The 16,675-nt window shown below is 42.4% G+C and overlaps 2 protein-coding genes across 3 annotated transcripts; one reads left to right on the top strand and one right to left on the bottom strand.

The window, feature by feature from the left end:
* The first annotated feature begins 1,752 nt into the window (after positions 1 to 1,752).
* Positions 1,753 to 15,563, top strand: LOC119650346 (mitochondrial inner membrane protein OXA1L). 2 transcript variants are annotated; one of them, XM_038053019.1, is made up of 5 exons: positions 1,753 to 1,814; positions 1,876 to 1,950; positions 2,012 to 2,932; positions 2,990 to 3,107; positions 15,332 to 15,563. In XM_038053019.1, the coding sequence occupies exons 2-5, from the start codon at positions 1,885 to 1,887 to the stop codon at positions 15,487 to 15,489; spliced, it is 1,263 nt and encodes a 420-aa protein (XP_037908947.1). In that variant the 5' UTR covers positions 1,753 to 1,814; positions 1,876 to 1,884; the 3' UTR covers positions 15,490 to 15,563. The 2 variants fall into 2 exon arrangements, with proteins under 2 accessions (XP_037908947.1, XP_037908946.1); XM_038053018.1 differs by having other exon boundaries at positions 1,780 to 1,950.
* On the bottom strand, positions 15,492 to 16,668 carry LOC119650347 (MIP18 family protein galla-2). Its single transcript, XM_038053021.1, has 3 exons — positions 16,527 to 16,668; positions 15,994 to 16,293; positions 15,492 to 15,937 (listed from the first exon to the last, which is right to left on the bottom strand). Exons 2-3 carry the CDS (start codon positions 16,112 to 16,114, stop codon positions 15,591 to 15,593), a joined length of 468 nt encoding a protein of 155 aa, XP_037908949.1. The 5' UTR covers positions 16,115 to 16,293; positions 16,527 to 16,668; the 3' UTR covers positions 15,492 to 15,590.
* Positions 16,669 to 16,675: the final 7 nt, after the last annotated feature.

The following is a 16,675-nucleotide window of genomic DNA, read 5'->3' as shown; positions in this document are numbered from 1 at the left end:
TCTCTGATGTGTACAGATAAGCTTCGGCAAGCACATTTGCAAGTGGGGTCATTTTTGTAAGGGTACTGCCTATAGTAGATCTACTGTGGGTGTGGTCACGTAATTCACGCTAACGAGAATTCAACAACCAGTATTGGTCAGAACATCGAAAGCAATGGTAAGCAACCAAAAAGCCGGCCAAAACAATGGTGGCTTGATACGCTGGATGGGGATTTAAAGGTCTCGAGATTACATCCTAATCAGGCGCTTGATAAAATAAAATGACGAAACCGAACACCACGAACCGACCCCACTTGTGAACTGAAGGCTGAAAAAAAAAGAAAAAGATGTAAGGAGCGACGAGTGCACGACAGCTCCGTGTAATATACCAAAAAATTCCATTGCCCTCTATTTTCTAGAAAGCGATTTAAATAAATCATTTTATGGAAAACCCTGTGTTGATAATGGTCAACCTCATACGCTTCACACTCTGAGTTTAATATTACTAGCAAATGCCAACAATGTAACCAACATCAAATATAAAAAAGGGCTAAGGAGAATTAGATTCTTCTTGAATGGAATTTTAATATTTCACTCGAATTTCAATTATTCTCGTTAATTATGACGTCAGCATCTTATTTGTATGGCTTAGGATGCTATTAATTAGCACGAAATTGATAAGTTTGAACTGCTATAACTTTCCCATTAATAGTTGGATTTTTATGAAACCTGGCATGTGTATGCACGAGGCTGTCCTCTACGTCGGTGCAAAATTTAGTACACTTAGGATGAACTTAAGGGGAGTTTTTTAGTCTATATCTAAAAGTTGATAATATAATATTAGTAAATTTTTTGAGCAGATACCGGAATGGGACATCTCTCGAAGATTAAATTTCACATAAGTGTTTTACACAAAACCTTAAAAAGGGCTGCAGATAAATATATTCTTCATAAACGTGACTTTAATATTCCACGCGAATGTCAATTATTCCGGGTAATTATGACGCCAGCATCTGATTTGTATGACTTTGGAAGCAGTAAACTCGCGCGAAATTGCTAAGTTTGAACTGCTATAACTTTGGCGTTAATTGCCTGATTTCCATGAAATTTAGCGCATATACACGAAATATTGTCCTCTATGCTGGTACAGAATTCGGAAGTCCTAGGATGAATTTAAGGGAGGTTTTTCAGTAAATTTCTAAAAAGTAGTAATATACTATTAGTAAGTTTATTTGAGCAGATATCGGAATGGGACATATTTTGAGGCCTAGATTTCATCTAGGCGCACCACCCTGATTTTTTTCGGATTTTTGGGTTGGGTAGTTTCCGAAAATGAGTCCTGTCTCACTTCAAATGCGTACATTTTGACTCCTTACTCACGCACTTTGCAATTTATGCCAGAATCAATGTCAGTTTCGAAAAGTACAAATCGAGACCTTTCATTTGATATCCTACACACCTATATCTGGTGAAAAAAATTTTTGAATCCCCTCATTGCATGTATGGGGAGCCCCCCTTTAAACTCCACCTAAATTTATCCCACTCGCTGTATGCGTGGGATTTCATAGTTCCCATCTGTCCACCAAATTTCGTTTGGATCGGTTTAGCCGTTTTGGAGAAAAATGCGTGTGACAGACAGACAGACAGACAGACAGACAGACAGACAGACAGACAGACAGACAGACAGACATTGAATCGATTTTAATAAGGTTTTGTTTTACACAAAACCTTAAAAACAACCATTAAGTACCTCTTATCTCTCAACAACCTGATGGAGTTCCAACATTCGCCGCTTGTAGAACGAAGAAGAAGGAGCGGCACTCTTATGACATGAAGTATCGAAGAAATGTCAGTTGGGCCCAGTTAAATTTGTTCTAAATAATTTCTTTTCGATAGACATTCAGGATGATAGCGGCCGCGGCAACGAATGTCATGTTTCGTAGGAACAGATCTATGAATCTTCTGTGCAAAGTGAGTAGAAACAACCCGGTGGCTTTAGATCGAGCTTAACCTCGAAACATTCATTTTCAAGGCACTCCGACCGCCTGCATCGTTCCATTTGGTATCGCCCCGAAGTTTGCACATTTCAACTTGCAGTCCAGTAATTACCAGAAGCCTACTGCGGACGAATAGGACATCGAATAAATGTGGGTTCTTAAGCATAACTTCGCTTCGATACGCCAGCCAGGATTCGACGACCCCGGAACTAGTGAACCTTAGCGAAATCCCTGCCCCTCCGAGTATCCCCACAGAAACAATCACAGAACAGCTGTTAGCAAACGGTGAACAATCGCTTGCTTCCTTGGGTCTCGGAGGATGGTCACCAGTTGGAATACTTCAACAAAGTTTGGAATTCCTGCACGTTTCCTTCGATCTGCCCTGGTGGGGTGCTATCGCGATAGGAACGGTTGCTGTCCGACTTATCCTCTTTCCACTAGTTATAGTTTCACAAAGGAATGCGGCTAAAATGAATAACAATTTGCCTCAACTGCAAGTTCTGCAGATGAAAATGACAGAGGCCCGGCAGTCTGGGAACCAAATAGAATCCGCACGATACGCCCAGGAGATGGTCCAGTTCATGAAGGAGAAGGAGCTGAACCCACTGAAGAACATGCTGGTTCCATTGGCACAGGCTCCCTTGTTCATATCGTTTTTCGTAGGCTTAAGGCGGATGGCGAATGCGCCAGTGGAATCAATGCGTGAAGGAGGGTTGTGGTGGTTCACTGATTTGACGGTAGCCGATCCTTACTTCTTGCTTCCTTTGATTACAAGCGCGACGTTGTATCTGACGATTGAGATCGGCACGGATAGTGCGCGACTGACGGCACAGAATATGCACCTCATGAAGTATTTTCTGCGTGCGTTGCCCGTCATAATCTTCCCGTTTACAATGAATTTCCCCGGCGCTATCCTGTGCTATTGGGCCTGCAGCAATTTTATATCGCTTGGGCAGGTGGGTTTCCTAGTGCACTTTCATAATTATAGCTTGATATAATTGACATGTTTGCAGGTGGCGTTTCTGAGGATACCGGCGGTGAGACAGTACTTCAAAATCGATAAAATGATCGTGCACAAAAAAGAAAATCTGCCAAATCAGAAGAAGGGATTCGTAACTGGAATCAAGGATTGTAAGTTAAATGGTCTACAAGTGGAGCAAAGTTACTACTTTACATGAACTTTGACCACGCAGTATTGTTTTGAGTTTCTGAGTTTGCGGATATGTGTTATCAGTAATCTCAATTAAATATTCTTTAATGATTGCCGGTGCACCTTTAGCAATGGAAATTCCAAGAAACACCATTTCTAAATTGCGGCGATTAGAGGATCACTTATTCCGGAAAATAAATTAACCAGGAGGTGCTGCTTCAACAGCCTAGGAACCACAACAATGCATTCTATAGCACCTCCTCGCTGAATCTGCACGTGAAATGCGCTGTATTGTGCAGTGCTGTCAGACTACGTGAGTCTTGATAGGCAATATTCCGTGGATTCCTCTTCCTCATTACAGGATGGACACATTTCATCTTGGACATGAATGGTACAAGATGAAATGCGTCCATTCTGAACATATCTCCGGCTATTAAATTAGAATGCCCAAAATACTTCTTTTCGACAGGATAAACTTTGCAGGATGGTTGTTATGCTCTAACAGGAAAAGTTTGTTGTGTCGAGCAGCGTTTACACCACTGCCACTTATCATGGGAACCTTGTTTCGAGTTTTTGATAGCATGATTCGATGGTACTGGCAATCCAATTTCTGCTTTCGTTCCGAAGAAGGTATTTGACCGTCTTTTTCTAAGGAATCCGAGATTCATTTCCCTCTGAGCCACAGTGACCGAGTATTTAAAGCAGTTTTTGAATCTTGAAATCCAAATAGGAACTCCTGTCAGCTTCCAGGGCCAACGCATATTGTCCCATGGAAAAAACTCCAACCCCCAATATATTCCGCCACGCATTACGCCCACATTTCAGGATAACTTCATAACTCGTACCAAACAGATGTATGGGGATCCTGGAATCAAAAGACATTACGAAAACTGGATTCGCTTCTGCCAATGCTCCCTGCCCCTCACGTTCATTGTTTCTCCATATATCTAAACAAATTAATCTCTGAGTTACTCTCTTTCCAGTGCTCTGTATATATGTAGTTAAAAAAAACCACGAACCCTCTTCCCGCCCAACCAGACCGGGGCGCGACCAACCTAAGGATAAGCTGAATACAACATCCAAAGGCCCGCATCACAGCGATGATACGTTTCAATGCAAACTGTGTGCGACCAGCGAAAATATATTGCTATATCCCAAACAGCTTTTAGTATCTCCATGTATAGTCCCGGCCTTAAAATCGAACGTTGCTTTATGTAAATTTTGCGGAATAATCCCGTCGATGAATTGCAAACTGCGACTACTAATAATAATAACAATGGTATTTTGCCATCAAGTTATACTTCAATGCAAGGGTTTGATGGAGAATCTTGCAGACGGAGTTATGACGACTGGTGTATTCGGTACCGTTCAACCGGATGGCCTCCTCCTCACAGTTGCATAACTTACAACTGGAGTTGGTTATTGGGAAGCCATGGAGGATGATAATAATAATAATAATCGTTGGCGTAACAATCCATATCGGATCAGGGCCCTGAAGTGTGTTAGAGCACACCGTAACGGTACAACTACAGGATCACAGTACCCTGTAGCAGGCAATGTGGTTAGAATTGCGCTTGCCCGAGATTATTACCCTGATATAACCCAGGTATTCATTCACAGCTGAGTCGACTGGTATCCGACGTCAAATCACGAAGCCATGAAGGATGTTTGTATTTTTTGTTGAGAGCAAAGCATCTTGGATTGAAGCTAGGAATACTTTTGTCTCATAAAATAGTACACAGTTAGAGACTTCGATCTCAACGCCTGGCAACAATAAATTCTTTATATGCCCTCCGTGAATGAGTTTCTGATTCCACATGTCATTTTTCTGTTGGACTGAAGTAACGTTCGAAACGGGGTCCCATTTTGTGCTTTTCAAGTTCGAAGGAGGCAATTTATTATCTGCCATGACGGTAGTTTCATGGAATTGTTTCTCAAAAAAAAACTTACGAAGAAATCAGATACCTCCTTCCTCCCTGATGACGTGGGACAGTGATTTCGGCAGCTTCATTGTATATGTTGTTGTTGGGAGAACTACCCTTACCCGTCTATTCTTCTTCTTTTTCATCAGCCTTTGTCCCATTGGCAAGCGGGGTCGCTTCGTCGTGATCGGTTTCACCATTTAGTTCTATCCTGCCTTTTAGTTTACGATTTAGTTCTGTCCTGCCTGCCTGATCTGGGTGCAATCTCGAGGATTTTGAATCCCTATCCAGCGTATTAAGCCATCTTTGTTTCGGCCGGACTTTTGGTTGTTTACCATCGACTTCGATGTTCGGACCAATCTTGGCAAGTGAATTCTCGTTAGCACGAATTGCGTGACCATACCATCGAAAACGCCTCTCTCGCAATTTTTCCAAGATCGGTGCAACCGCATAAGGATCGCAGATATTCTCATTTGGGATGTTATCAAACCGTGTCACGCCACTAGTCCAACGCAACATCTTCGTGTCCATTACCGCAAGACGTCTTTTATAGTCGGCCAACACTCAGAGTTATGGGACGCCACTTCATCCAGGTTGCGTTAATGCGTGAAGCAATTTCATAACGCAGTTCTCCATTGGCTGATAGCGTTGACCCGAGGTATTTGAATCGCTCAGTTCTGGCCAGATCACTGCCGCTGACAGTGATTGTGCCTGGGGATCGGTCGTCAAAAATTCAGTTTTGTTTAGATTGAATCTGAGACCGTGTTGCATGAGGCGATCATTCCATTTTTGGGCAAGTTGCTCGAGATCATTTTTGCTATCAGATGCTAGGAAAACATCATCTGCATAAAGCAGTGTATAGGGCGCAGGACGTTGGATATCCCGTTGGACGGTGTCCATAACAAGAACAAAGAAGTGTGGTGAGAGGACGCTTCTCTGATGAACACCAACAGAGACACGAAGCGGTTTTGATACACCCGCCATACTTCGAACTTTACTTTTCGGATCGTGGTAGAGCAATTGAACCCAGCGCACGAGTTCTTCTGGCACTAAGTGTTGTCGTAAAGCATAATAGAAGATGGCCAACGCTTTCTGTAGATCCATAAATGCAATGTAAAGAGGGCGATGTTTCTCACGGTGTTTCTTCATGAGTAACCGCGCAGCGTGTATTGCGTCAGTAGTTCCGCAGTTTTTGACAAATCCGGCGTAATTCCCGGTTATTTCAACGATTTCGCGAATACGATTGTCAAAAATGCATTCTATTGACAGATTCTAAATCCGTATTACTTCACTATATCACAATGAATTAAACTAAGTTTTAATTATTGCTACAGCAGTTGATGCGCTCGCAATATGGCGAGGTAATAATAGACGTCGTCTGAATCCATACCCACGGTATGTTTTCTGCGAACTACTCTTTTCATGTGGCGTTTCTCCAAACATCTCCTCTTTGGTATATAATTTGATGACTTGGATCCTTGGAATCCGTATTTGCTTTCATGCAAAAGATGGGATAACGGATTTAAAGCCAAACAACCACAGCGGGGAGGATACCGATAGCTTCGTGCTCCAGTTCTTCATCATTGTTCTCAGGAACGCAAGCGTAACATTTGCAGCTTTACAGCTACCGTGTCGATTATAAGTTGTTCTTTGTTATATCTGGGATCTTTTGCAGATCCTTTTTGCTCGCAAGCTATCAATTTGTGAACATCAAGATGTGAAGTGTCCGGATAGCTGAGTGGTTAGAGCACAAGGCTGTCGTACGGAAGGTCGCGGTTCAAATCTCGCTGGTGGCAGAGGGATTTGTATCGTGATTTGACGTCGGATACCAGTCGACTCAGCTGTGAATGAGTATCTGAGTCAAATCAGGGTAATAATCTCGGGCGAGCGCAATGGTGGTCAGCATTGTATTGTCTCTACAGTCTACTGTAGTGTACCGTTACGGTCTTGAATGAAGTGCTCTAACACACTTCAAGGCCCTGATCCAATATGGATTGTTGTGCCAACGATTATTATTATTAAGATGTTTTGAGATATTCGCGCAAACTAAAGTAAGAACGTTGAAGATAGTAGAACGACATTTAGAATGGCAAGGAACACCCTGTTTCTTGGTGATGAGAAAAGTTATCCGCTTGGTGACAACTTGTGGAACTATTTTCGGTTTGGAAATCATCAGATTGCAATGATTTGTCAATACCCTGTGATTACCCTCGTTTTTGGAAGGCAGTGGGCGTTTAATTTCCTCCCTATTATAAATAATGCCAACATGGTTTTATTTTGATTTACTGAAAGTGCTTGAGAAACCAAATATCAATCAAAGCAACGGCATGGCATCCGTTTTCCCACGATTTCGTCTTTGTATTAGGTCGGGCGAACGTTGTGACGCAGGAAAGCAAGAGCTAAAATCGAGAGCGAAAATTAAGACATAAACATCATGCCTGCTTATACACATTTGATGATTGCTTTTTCAGTTCAAAATCTAATTCCCATTTTATCGTTGAGGAAAATTAATAGAAAATATAAAAACTGTGATTAAGGAATCCATGAACAATTTTTTGAATTACATGAATTCCTCAATAAGTCAATTTTACTGCACGCAGGTTGCAATCACTGCTGTATGAATCCAAACTGTCGTAGCTCACGGACGCTCTCGAGCTACGTCACTTCACCTTGCGTGCGAACTTTGCTGTTGCATTCATTTGCTTGTTTCTCGGGATATTGGCACACTTGGTGGTACAGCAATACTCATGTCCTCATTCATAAAAAACTTCGTCTTCTTTCGTCCTCTGCGGCTTCCGCCGATCTGCGTGTCACGCCGTGGACTCTGAGTGCAGGCTTTCTACTGAAGTGGAGAAAATGTATTCCACAAATGTGTCCATGGGGGAAAATTAACCTGGTGAAGCAGTATAGGCGACACGCTCGAAGTCATCTTTCTCTAGGTCAACGTTCGTAGAAACATGGAGGGGAATGATTGGTTCGACGTTCTGACTGGACGAGGCTCCATTCACAAATGTCTCTCGCCGGACGCAGTCGACGTCCCTCTCGTAACAGTGAAGGATGTAATCTACTCGTACTTATCATCATCATCAACGGCGCAACAATCAGTATCCGGTCTAGGCCTGCCTTAATGAGGAACTCCAGACTCCGCTTTTGCGCCGAGGTCCAGCAATTCGATATCCCTAAAAGCTGTCTGGCGTCCTGACCTATGCTATGCAGGTTCTGCCTCGTTTTCTTTTTCTACCATAGATATTGCCCTTATAGACTTTCCGGGTGGGATCATCCTCATCCATACGGATTAAGTAACCTGTTGAGCCGGACTATATCCACAACCATTCGGTCGTGGTATCGCTCATAAATTTCATCGTTATGTAGGCTATGGAATCGTCCATCTTCATGTAGGGGGTCAAAAATTCTTCACAGGAATCTTCTCTCGAACGCGGCCAAGAGTTCGCAATTTTTTTTTTAAGAACCCAGGAAATACGGAAGGACTGTACAGTAAGAGCACTGACCCTTTGGTGAGACGTTTCGAGCGAAACAGTTTTTATAAGCTGAAATAGGCTCTGTTGACTGCCAACAACCGTGTGCGGATTTCATTGTCATAGCTGTTATCGATTGTGCTTTTCGACCCTAGATAGGAGAAATTTCCGACGTTTTCAAGGTTGTAATTTCCTATCTTTATTGTTTTTGTTTGACCAGTGCGATTCGATGTTGTTCGTTCTTTGGTTTTGTCGCTGACGTTTCCATCATATACTTCGTCTTACCTTCGATCTGGATGAAGATAGACTGTACATCTCGGGTTGTTCTTCTCATAATGTCAATATTGTCAACGTACGCTAGTAGTTGAATGGACTTGAAGAGGATGGTGCCCCTCGCATTTACATGTGCATCGCGAATCACTTTCTTCAGGGACAGGTTGAAGAGGATGCATGATAGAGCATTCCCTTGTCTTAGACCATAGTTGATGTTGAATGGTCTCGAGAGTAATCCTGCTTTTATCTGGCCTCGCACGTTGGTCACAGTCAGCCTATTCAGTCTTATTTTCGTCGAGATACCGAATTCTGTCATGGCGGTGTACAGTGTTACCCTGGCTATGCTGTCATAGACGGCTTTAAAGTCGATGAAAAGATTATACAACTGGTGTCCATATTCCAATAGTTTTTCCTTCGCTTGCCGCAGAAAGAAAATCTGATCTGTTGCTGATTTACCTGGAGTTAAGCCTCTTTGGTATGGGCCAATGATGTTCTCTACGTATGGGGCTATCCGGTCTAGCAAGATAGCGGAGAATATCTTATAGATAGTAACGGCAACGTGATACAATTGCTGCACTGTATGATCTCCCCCTTTTTATGTATGGGACAGATCCGGAGGAGGATCCAGCTTTCCTATAAAAATCTCTATTTGTAAACTGGGAGAGCTACTGTCCTGGCTGGCTTTGAAAATCTAAGGCTTCTGGTGGCTGTTTCTCTTGTCGTTCCCATAGCGCTCATTGTCTTAGGAGTTTGTGCCATCTAAACGCCGCACCACAGCAATAACACCTATCTACCCACTTTTTCCGTGAACCAAAGGAATCGGAGCAATTTTTTTCTCTAACGAAGCGATCCGTCATCAAGCCAATGCAGACTTAGGATACTCTCAATCCTTGAAAAAAATTTGCTTCGGCCAAGCTTAAGACAGAATAAGGCATTTTTGAGCATAATTCCTATTCGGTCTGGCCTACATTAGTAAGGAACAGATCATCCTCACCCATACGGATTAAATGAGCCGTTTACCACAACTTATTGTGTCCGATTTTATCCACAACCAGACGTTCGTAGTATTGCTCGTAAATTTCGTTGTTAACATATATAGGCTACGAAATCGTCCATTCTCCAGTAGTGGGCCAAAAATTCTTCAAAGAATTTTTCTCTGGAACTGTCTGTGAGGAATATTATAAGGACCGTGCAAGGTCATTGTCTTATGCAGTAAGTGCCATATGGTGAGATGTTTCGAGTGTAATTATTTTTGTAAGCTGAATTAGGCTCTATTGATAACAGCTAATTTCCGACCCTAGATAGAAGATCATCATCAATGGTTTCAAAGTTATATTATGACACACTGCCATTTTTGCTTCTAATCCACACATCTACCGGTAACTGACCCGTACGCCGATTAAGGTTATTATTCGAGATTTTCTCAGGGCAGAGTACACCGATGACTCAGAGACCGGTGTTAACGAGGATTTTGAGCTTTTCAGTAACAAAGATGGTCACTTTCCATGTGCTGCTTCCATATAAGGGAGCACACTACGCTCTACTTCCCGATTTTTTTTGAAATTTAGTTTGCACTTTGGTGTATTCTTTTTAGCTGTGAGAATTTGATTGTGTTCAGAACGTTTAACACGGGTCTTAGGTGTGTTTGCTACCAGGGGAAGATTTATCCATTCATTTGGAACGTCTGCGTGTTGGGCTTGCGTGATTTTAGTGAGATTTCCGTTAAGAGTAGTATTCTGTAGTCTCGATCTTCAGATGGTTTTTGCCTATGACATATTAGGTCGTCATTTGTGTGGATGAGTCTACGATGTTTATTACTGAAAGCTTCTTTTAGTGTATCTCAATATCAGCTCAGTTGTACCGTTTGTTATGGGGTGGCACCGATAGTGGAAAAATGGCGAGAGAGCCGTCTTCGATGGTATGGTCACGCAATTCGTGCTAACGAGAATTCCCTTGCCAAGATTGGTCTGAACATCGAAGTCGATGGTAAACGACCAAAAGGCAGGCTGAAACAACGGTGGCTTGATATGCTGGATGGGGATTTGAAAGCCTCGACATTGCACCCAGATCAGGCATTCGATAGAGCCAAATGGCGAAACCGATCACGACAAGCCGACCCCGCTTGTGAACGGGGCAAAGGCTGAAGAAAAAGAAGAAGCAAGGCAGAATTAAAATTTGGCTGAGTAATATTTAGTAACCGGGAATTGGGAATCATAATTTGGCTTTTTACTATTGAATAAGTGTCGATTCCTTGTAAGGAAATGTTGGAGAAGTGGTTTCCTCGTTAAGTTCCTTGTCCCAGTGGTTTGTTTTGCTTTAGAGAATGACTCGGCTTAGGATTAATCGAAGCTCAAGACATAATAGTCATTATCTGTTGACTTTTGCGTCTCCCCGATAACCCGTCATCATCATCAACAACCGATATGCAGTTTAGTACCGGAGGGTCGTCGGAGCATCCTTCCTCCTGACTAAGAGCCAAAGTTTCCGAGGAATACATGAGGACGTGCAGGGTCTTTGTTTTGTACGGCGAACATTTTGACTCTATGGTGAGATTTTTCGAGCAAAACATGTTTTGTTAGCTGAAATAAGCTCTGCTGACTGTCGACAATTGTGCGTCCATTTCGTCATCATAGCTCAGCAATAAAAATCTTCTTTATTGCTACCACTTATATAGTCTCTCATAGATTATCTAAATTCTGGAAGTAGCATTCCATCTTTTGCTTCTAGGGATTCTATCCCTACAAAAATAAATTTCGATTTTGTTGACTGGATGAATTTCTTTGGTTTGTTGGGATCCCTTCTGTTAGTCTTATTGTTTTTGCAATTGCAATTTTGCGGTGAATTGTCTCGAACGTTATAATTCCTGAGAAAGGCATTCGCATGTTCGGCCGTTTTGAAAAGCACCTTAAACCTCGCTGTCGTTGGTGATCTTCTCCTCTGAGTTAAAGATTATATCCTATCCCCGCTTAGCTATTGCAAACATCTGGTTCTCATATCTGTACAAATAAAGTTAATAATAGTATATTTTAGAAATTTAGCCGAAAACCCCCCTTAAGTTCATGCTAGAATTACAGTGGCAGTAGTATAAGAGGTAACATAAGGCATAAATCTGGGAAGTTTGATGGAAATCAAACTATTATTAACAAAATTATGAAGGTGAAACTTTTACATTTGATGTGAATTTCGTGCATTCTAAAATGTGTATGACGTCATGATCACATATCAATTCGTCAATACCACTAGAAAGTGAGCTTACTTGAATGGGAGATCGCAGGGAAATATTTCGTTTCAGTTTTTTAATTATTTATATATCAATATCAATTACTTCAGACAGACATATGTATGCATTTATATGTACATACTACATATGTAAATGAGGCTTTGGGATAGTGCCTATTTCAGATAGATATGTTAGTACATGGACAGTCAATACGCGTACTTTATATATACATATGTATACTTTTATGCACGAAGTCAATAGGAAATATGTAGGTAGGTAGGTAGGTTATCAGTGGCCGCTCCGAGGAGCCCAATTAGCGCTTTGGTGCGCCGTTTTGATGCCACAAACTCCTAAGACCGTGACTGTTGTTATGGGAGCAGGGAAGCAGAGTCCAGCCGGCTCGGATCTGCAGAGCCAGCCCGTAGCATTCACGAAGAAAAGCAGCTCCCCGACCCTGCAGCTAGAAATCTCTCTGAGGTCCCCAAAGAGTGGTTTACTCAGTGTCCGCAGCCTAACTCTAGCCAGAGCTGGGCAATTGCAGAGAAAGTGCATGAGGGTTTCCCTTCCTTCTCCGCAGCTTCGGCAATGCGAGTTGTAAGGTATGCCGAGCCTAGCGGCATGGTCCCTTATGGGCCAGTACCCGGTGCAGACCGCCGTAATCTTGAATGCATTTGTACGCGTCTAGCACAGGAGCTCTCGTGAGCGGGACAAATTCTCCTTGACTTGGCACAGCTTGTAAGCCTTCGCCATCTCAGGCCCACGGCTGCTAGGTAGTGCGAGTAGACTCCGCCCCCGACAGCCGCCAGCGGAACACCGGCTGTATTCGCCGAGGGACTGCCAAGAGCAGAGCCTTGCCTGACCAATCCGTCAGCCCGCTCATTTCCCTCTATGTCCCTATGCCCGGGAGCCCAGAGGATTGTGACCTTGAGCGTGCCGCCCAGATAGTTGAGCGCGTCTCTGCCTTGATGGCCGCTTGGCTGTCGGTCAGAATGGCTATGTTACGCTTGGGGCTCGAATCATGCTCCAGCCATCGACAGACTTCCAATATCGCCAGTACTTCCGCCTGGAATACATTGGCGAAACCTGGGAGACCATACGACTTGGATACAGGCCAGGAAATATGATCAATTTGTATACATCCATGTAGAATACAGTATTCGGTAATAGGCAATGTTTGTTTAGTTAGGCTGAGCATAATATCTACGTCTGTAATATGTACCTATTTCTTCTAGTTTAAAAAAATATGAATTAATATTTAGGGAGTTCAACCATATACGAATGGAAAAATGTGCGTAGCAACTTTCTCACATAAGATGAAGACGAAAGCTTTATACCCGAAGATCCAGCTTCCGGTATTCTGACTTGTTTCATTGGAGTTTCTGTCGCATATTAGCTTGTGAACATGCAAACGAGAATATAGAAATATTTGTGATATGCGCCGTGGGATTGATCCTTCGAGTTCGACTTAAAGGAATTGTCTTGTATGAAATATTTCCCCAAAAGTTAGAAAAAATACTTCGATTTTGATTTAGAGGAATTCGACTTTGAGATTGAATTTTATTTGGGAAATTGACGGGAAGACCAATGAAAGGCCGAAAAGTTCGAGTTAGAGAATAATTCGGCTAAGAGAGGTTCGACTGGAGTTGCTTTGCTCAGCTAAATTGAAAATTTGACCAATTTGTTCTTAATCAAAAGATTAGCTTGCCAAAATGACATGATTCTAATCAAAGTAATCTCATATGATTGCAAGATTATGATTATAGCGATAACGATTACACGATTACACTCGTAATCATGACCTGTATAATGCTTATAATTGTTATGACGAAAGCATGTTCATATGGCAAATCACTTTAACATGCAGTTTAACTGCGAAATTATCTTTGCATCAACGCACCTAAACGGAGTAAAGTTGCCGACCTGAGGGTCTCCTTGTGAAACTTTTGACATCGCTCCCGAAGAGCATCAGTTTTGAGTGGGACAACTGCATGCTTCCTGCTGTCGTGAAGATATTAATTAAAATCATAATAGAATGCGTTAAGGAAAGCTTGATCGGCATAAAACAAACTGGTTTCCGTTCTGGATCCTTCTATTTCAATCACATTAACACCCTGTGTATGTGTATCTAAAACACTTTATGCAGGGGGGCGTTCTGCAGAAATTAATAGCTATCATCTGAGCTACATATGATGGCGCAAAGCATCTGTGTTCAATTGATGATATCACCTTTCCTCAAATACCCCGCTAAATCCACCTTTGGCGGTTTGTCCAAAATTTGGAAATGCATTGATCCCAACACTCAAACTGCGCGTATGTTCTCTCTTTGCTACTATCCGGGAGTAGTGGGTGGAAACTGATCGCCACTGTTACTTAGAAACTCCAATTACTCATTCATGTCTGTAACGTGTCATGGGGGGCATTCTGCTTTGAGCCAATAATGAAGAATTTAGTCGACGTATGGGCTGCCCTAGGATTACGTGCCGTAGGGCAGTGGAGGAGTGCAAGCTTCCCAGGAAATCATGGAGGCAATTGAAACACGATGTGGTTAGCGCGTTATGCCCCACATAGGCATTTGTCACAACTCCGTTATTTACGAGAGTTTAGGATGGGAGATTTTAAGATTGAAGCTTTTTGGGTAGAAATTTTGCAAAGAAGCTAATGTGACCTCGGAAATGATAAAATATGTTATGTAGCAGGAAAAGGATGAGTGTTGGGTACTATCGAAAGTATCAAGAATCAAGACAATAAAGAAACCAGGGAATTCCATGTTGTGAAACCGGGAGTAAAGCACGAAATCTCTAGCTTACAAACTTGCCAATGGCCAGGCCTTCCTCCAATCTAAAGTAGATACTTTTATACGCTATGGATTAATTGATAGTGACTTCAGCAAATTAGACCTGATATCTAACTCGCCAAAAACTGCCTGAATTGCCTTTTCCTGTCCTCTTGGTGGATGACATATATCCTATCTGAGGCCTTCTCATACCTTGGTGTCTCTTTCCTTTAAGAAGAACCTCCTTCGTATAAATTATTATATTCGGTTTCTCTTCATCTTCCTTATCTACAACAGCACAACCTTTCTATATCTGTACTATCTGAATCTCTGTAATAGCTACGGCGCTTCTACACACATTGTCTGCGGCCATTGGTTTCCAGTTTTAAAGTTTTCCGCTGACTGATCCTAGCTTCCTGGTTTGAGGGGAGCAAGCTTCGTTTCTTCCAAAAAGACCGTTGGACTTCAGATGGAACATTTTTCCCGTTTAAAGGACTGCCCACTATGTAACTAAAAACACATTTTTTCCACTTCTTTTCAGCCTGGAGCAATATGAAGATCACTCGAGAATTGGAAGAGCGGCAACGAGTGGATGAGATGCGGTTTGCCAAGGCTGGCAAAGGCCCCCTCGTGAAGACCTACAAATACGACCCAACGAAATCGAGTCCTCCGAACACGGTGCAAGCGAAGAAGTCGTAGCGTTAGTCGTTAAAGTGTTTATTACTTTACTAAATGAGTGTTACGTACAATAAACAAAGCTAAGTGAGAAAATATTGTTTTGTTTGATTTGAGGACCAAGTCTATGAGGACGCGATGCATTGATTTATTACTTCGATTAGGTGCGCATTCTCTAGTGCGGCTGCCACCCGTTCCTTGTCCGCTAACTGTTTGTTGACGGCCTTTTCCGAAGCGTGTGTGCCAGGCGTGATCTCCACCGACACTTTAAATCTTGGTGGGAGCGATCGCAGGAGTTTAACACGGATGGACAGCCCAATCAAGGTAGCCATGCTGCAATGCGGGATGGTAGGAGTAAAATACACTTTTACTTCGTTGTTTGCATCGTCGACAGTTATAAGGTCCTGCTGGACAACGTGCAACTCCTCCAACGTCAGGGGATGCTCGGGATCGTTAATAACGCGAATGAGGTCTGTAAACATGGCAAGTTTATGTTTAGTCTGGGATGTTTCAGGAAAATTGGCTTACCAAATACTTCACGCTGATCAAACGGATCAGGGACGTCTTCATTCTGTTCCTCATCGGTCACCGAGCGCTCCTTACACTTCGCGTAAACGCTTGGATTCAAATTCTCAATTTCAGTCGGCATGGCGAAATGACAGGTCGAACACAACAGTGACAGCTGTTGTAAGCGTTTGACAACTCGCAGATGATTAAATTTAACCCTAAATGGTTGTTGGCACAGCGCATAACGCAAAAGGACTCGTTACTTACCCATTTTCTACTGTATTACTGTGCAACTATCTTATTACCCAATAATAAACGAAGCTGTTAATAGTCGCAACGAAGTTTTATTTTAGTTTTCATTGGAATGTTGGAAGACGTTTGGAAACGCGATAAGTGTTGGAGAAAATTCAATAAAAAATTTTCAGTCCTTAGGGAGAAAGTGGTGATATTCAAGGGACTGTCCCGAAATTGTTTGAATGAATCAGAATTGGGTTTTAAATTTAAAAATGTACATGATTGCTTGGAGTGACAAACTATTCTGAATTTCTGCTTACCTGACAACCCGGCCCACTGCAGTCAATGGTGGGAAGCTCGAATTTGTTTACAGGGAAAACTGCAATTTTTAATTTTGTCCTGGCGAAATTCTGTAGTAATAAGTTCGCCAACGTGCGTGGACGTTTTTCAGTTCAAGCGTCGCCCAATA

The sequence above is a fragment of the Hermetia illucens genome, chromosome 2, assembly GCF_905115235.1.
Source record: "Hermetia illucens chromosome 2, iHerIll2.2.curated.20191125, whole genome shotgun sequence".
NCBI lineage: Eukaryota > Metazoa > Arthropoda > Insecta > Diptera > Stratiomyidae > Hermetia > Hermetia illucens.
The sequence above is the reverse complement of the archived record's forward strand: the minus strand, read 5'-3'. Positions and strand labels throughout refer to the sequence as shown.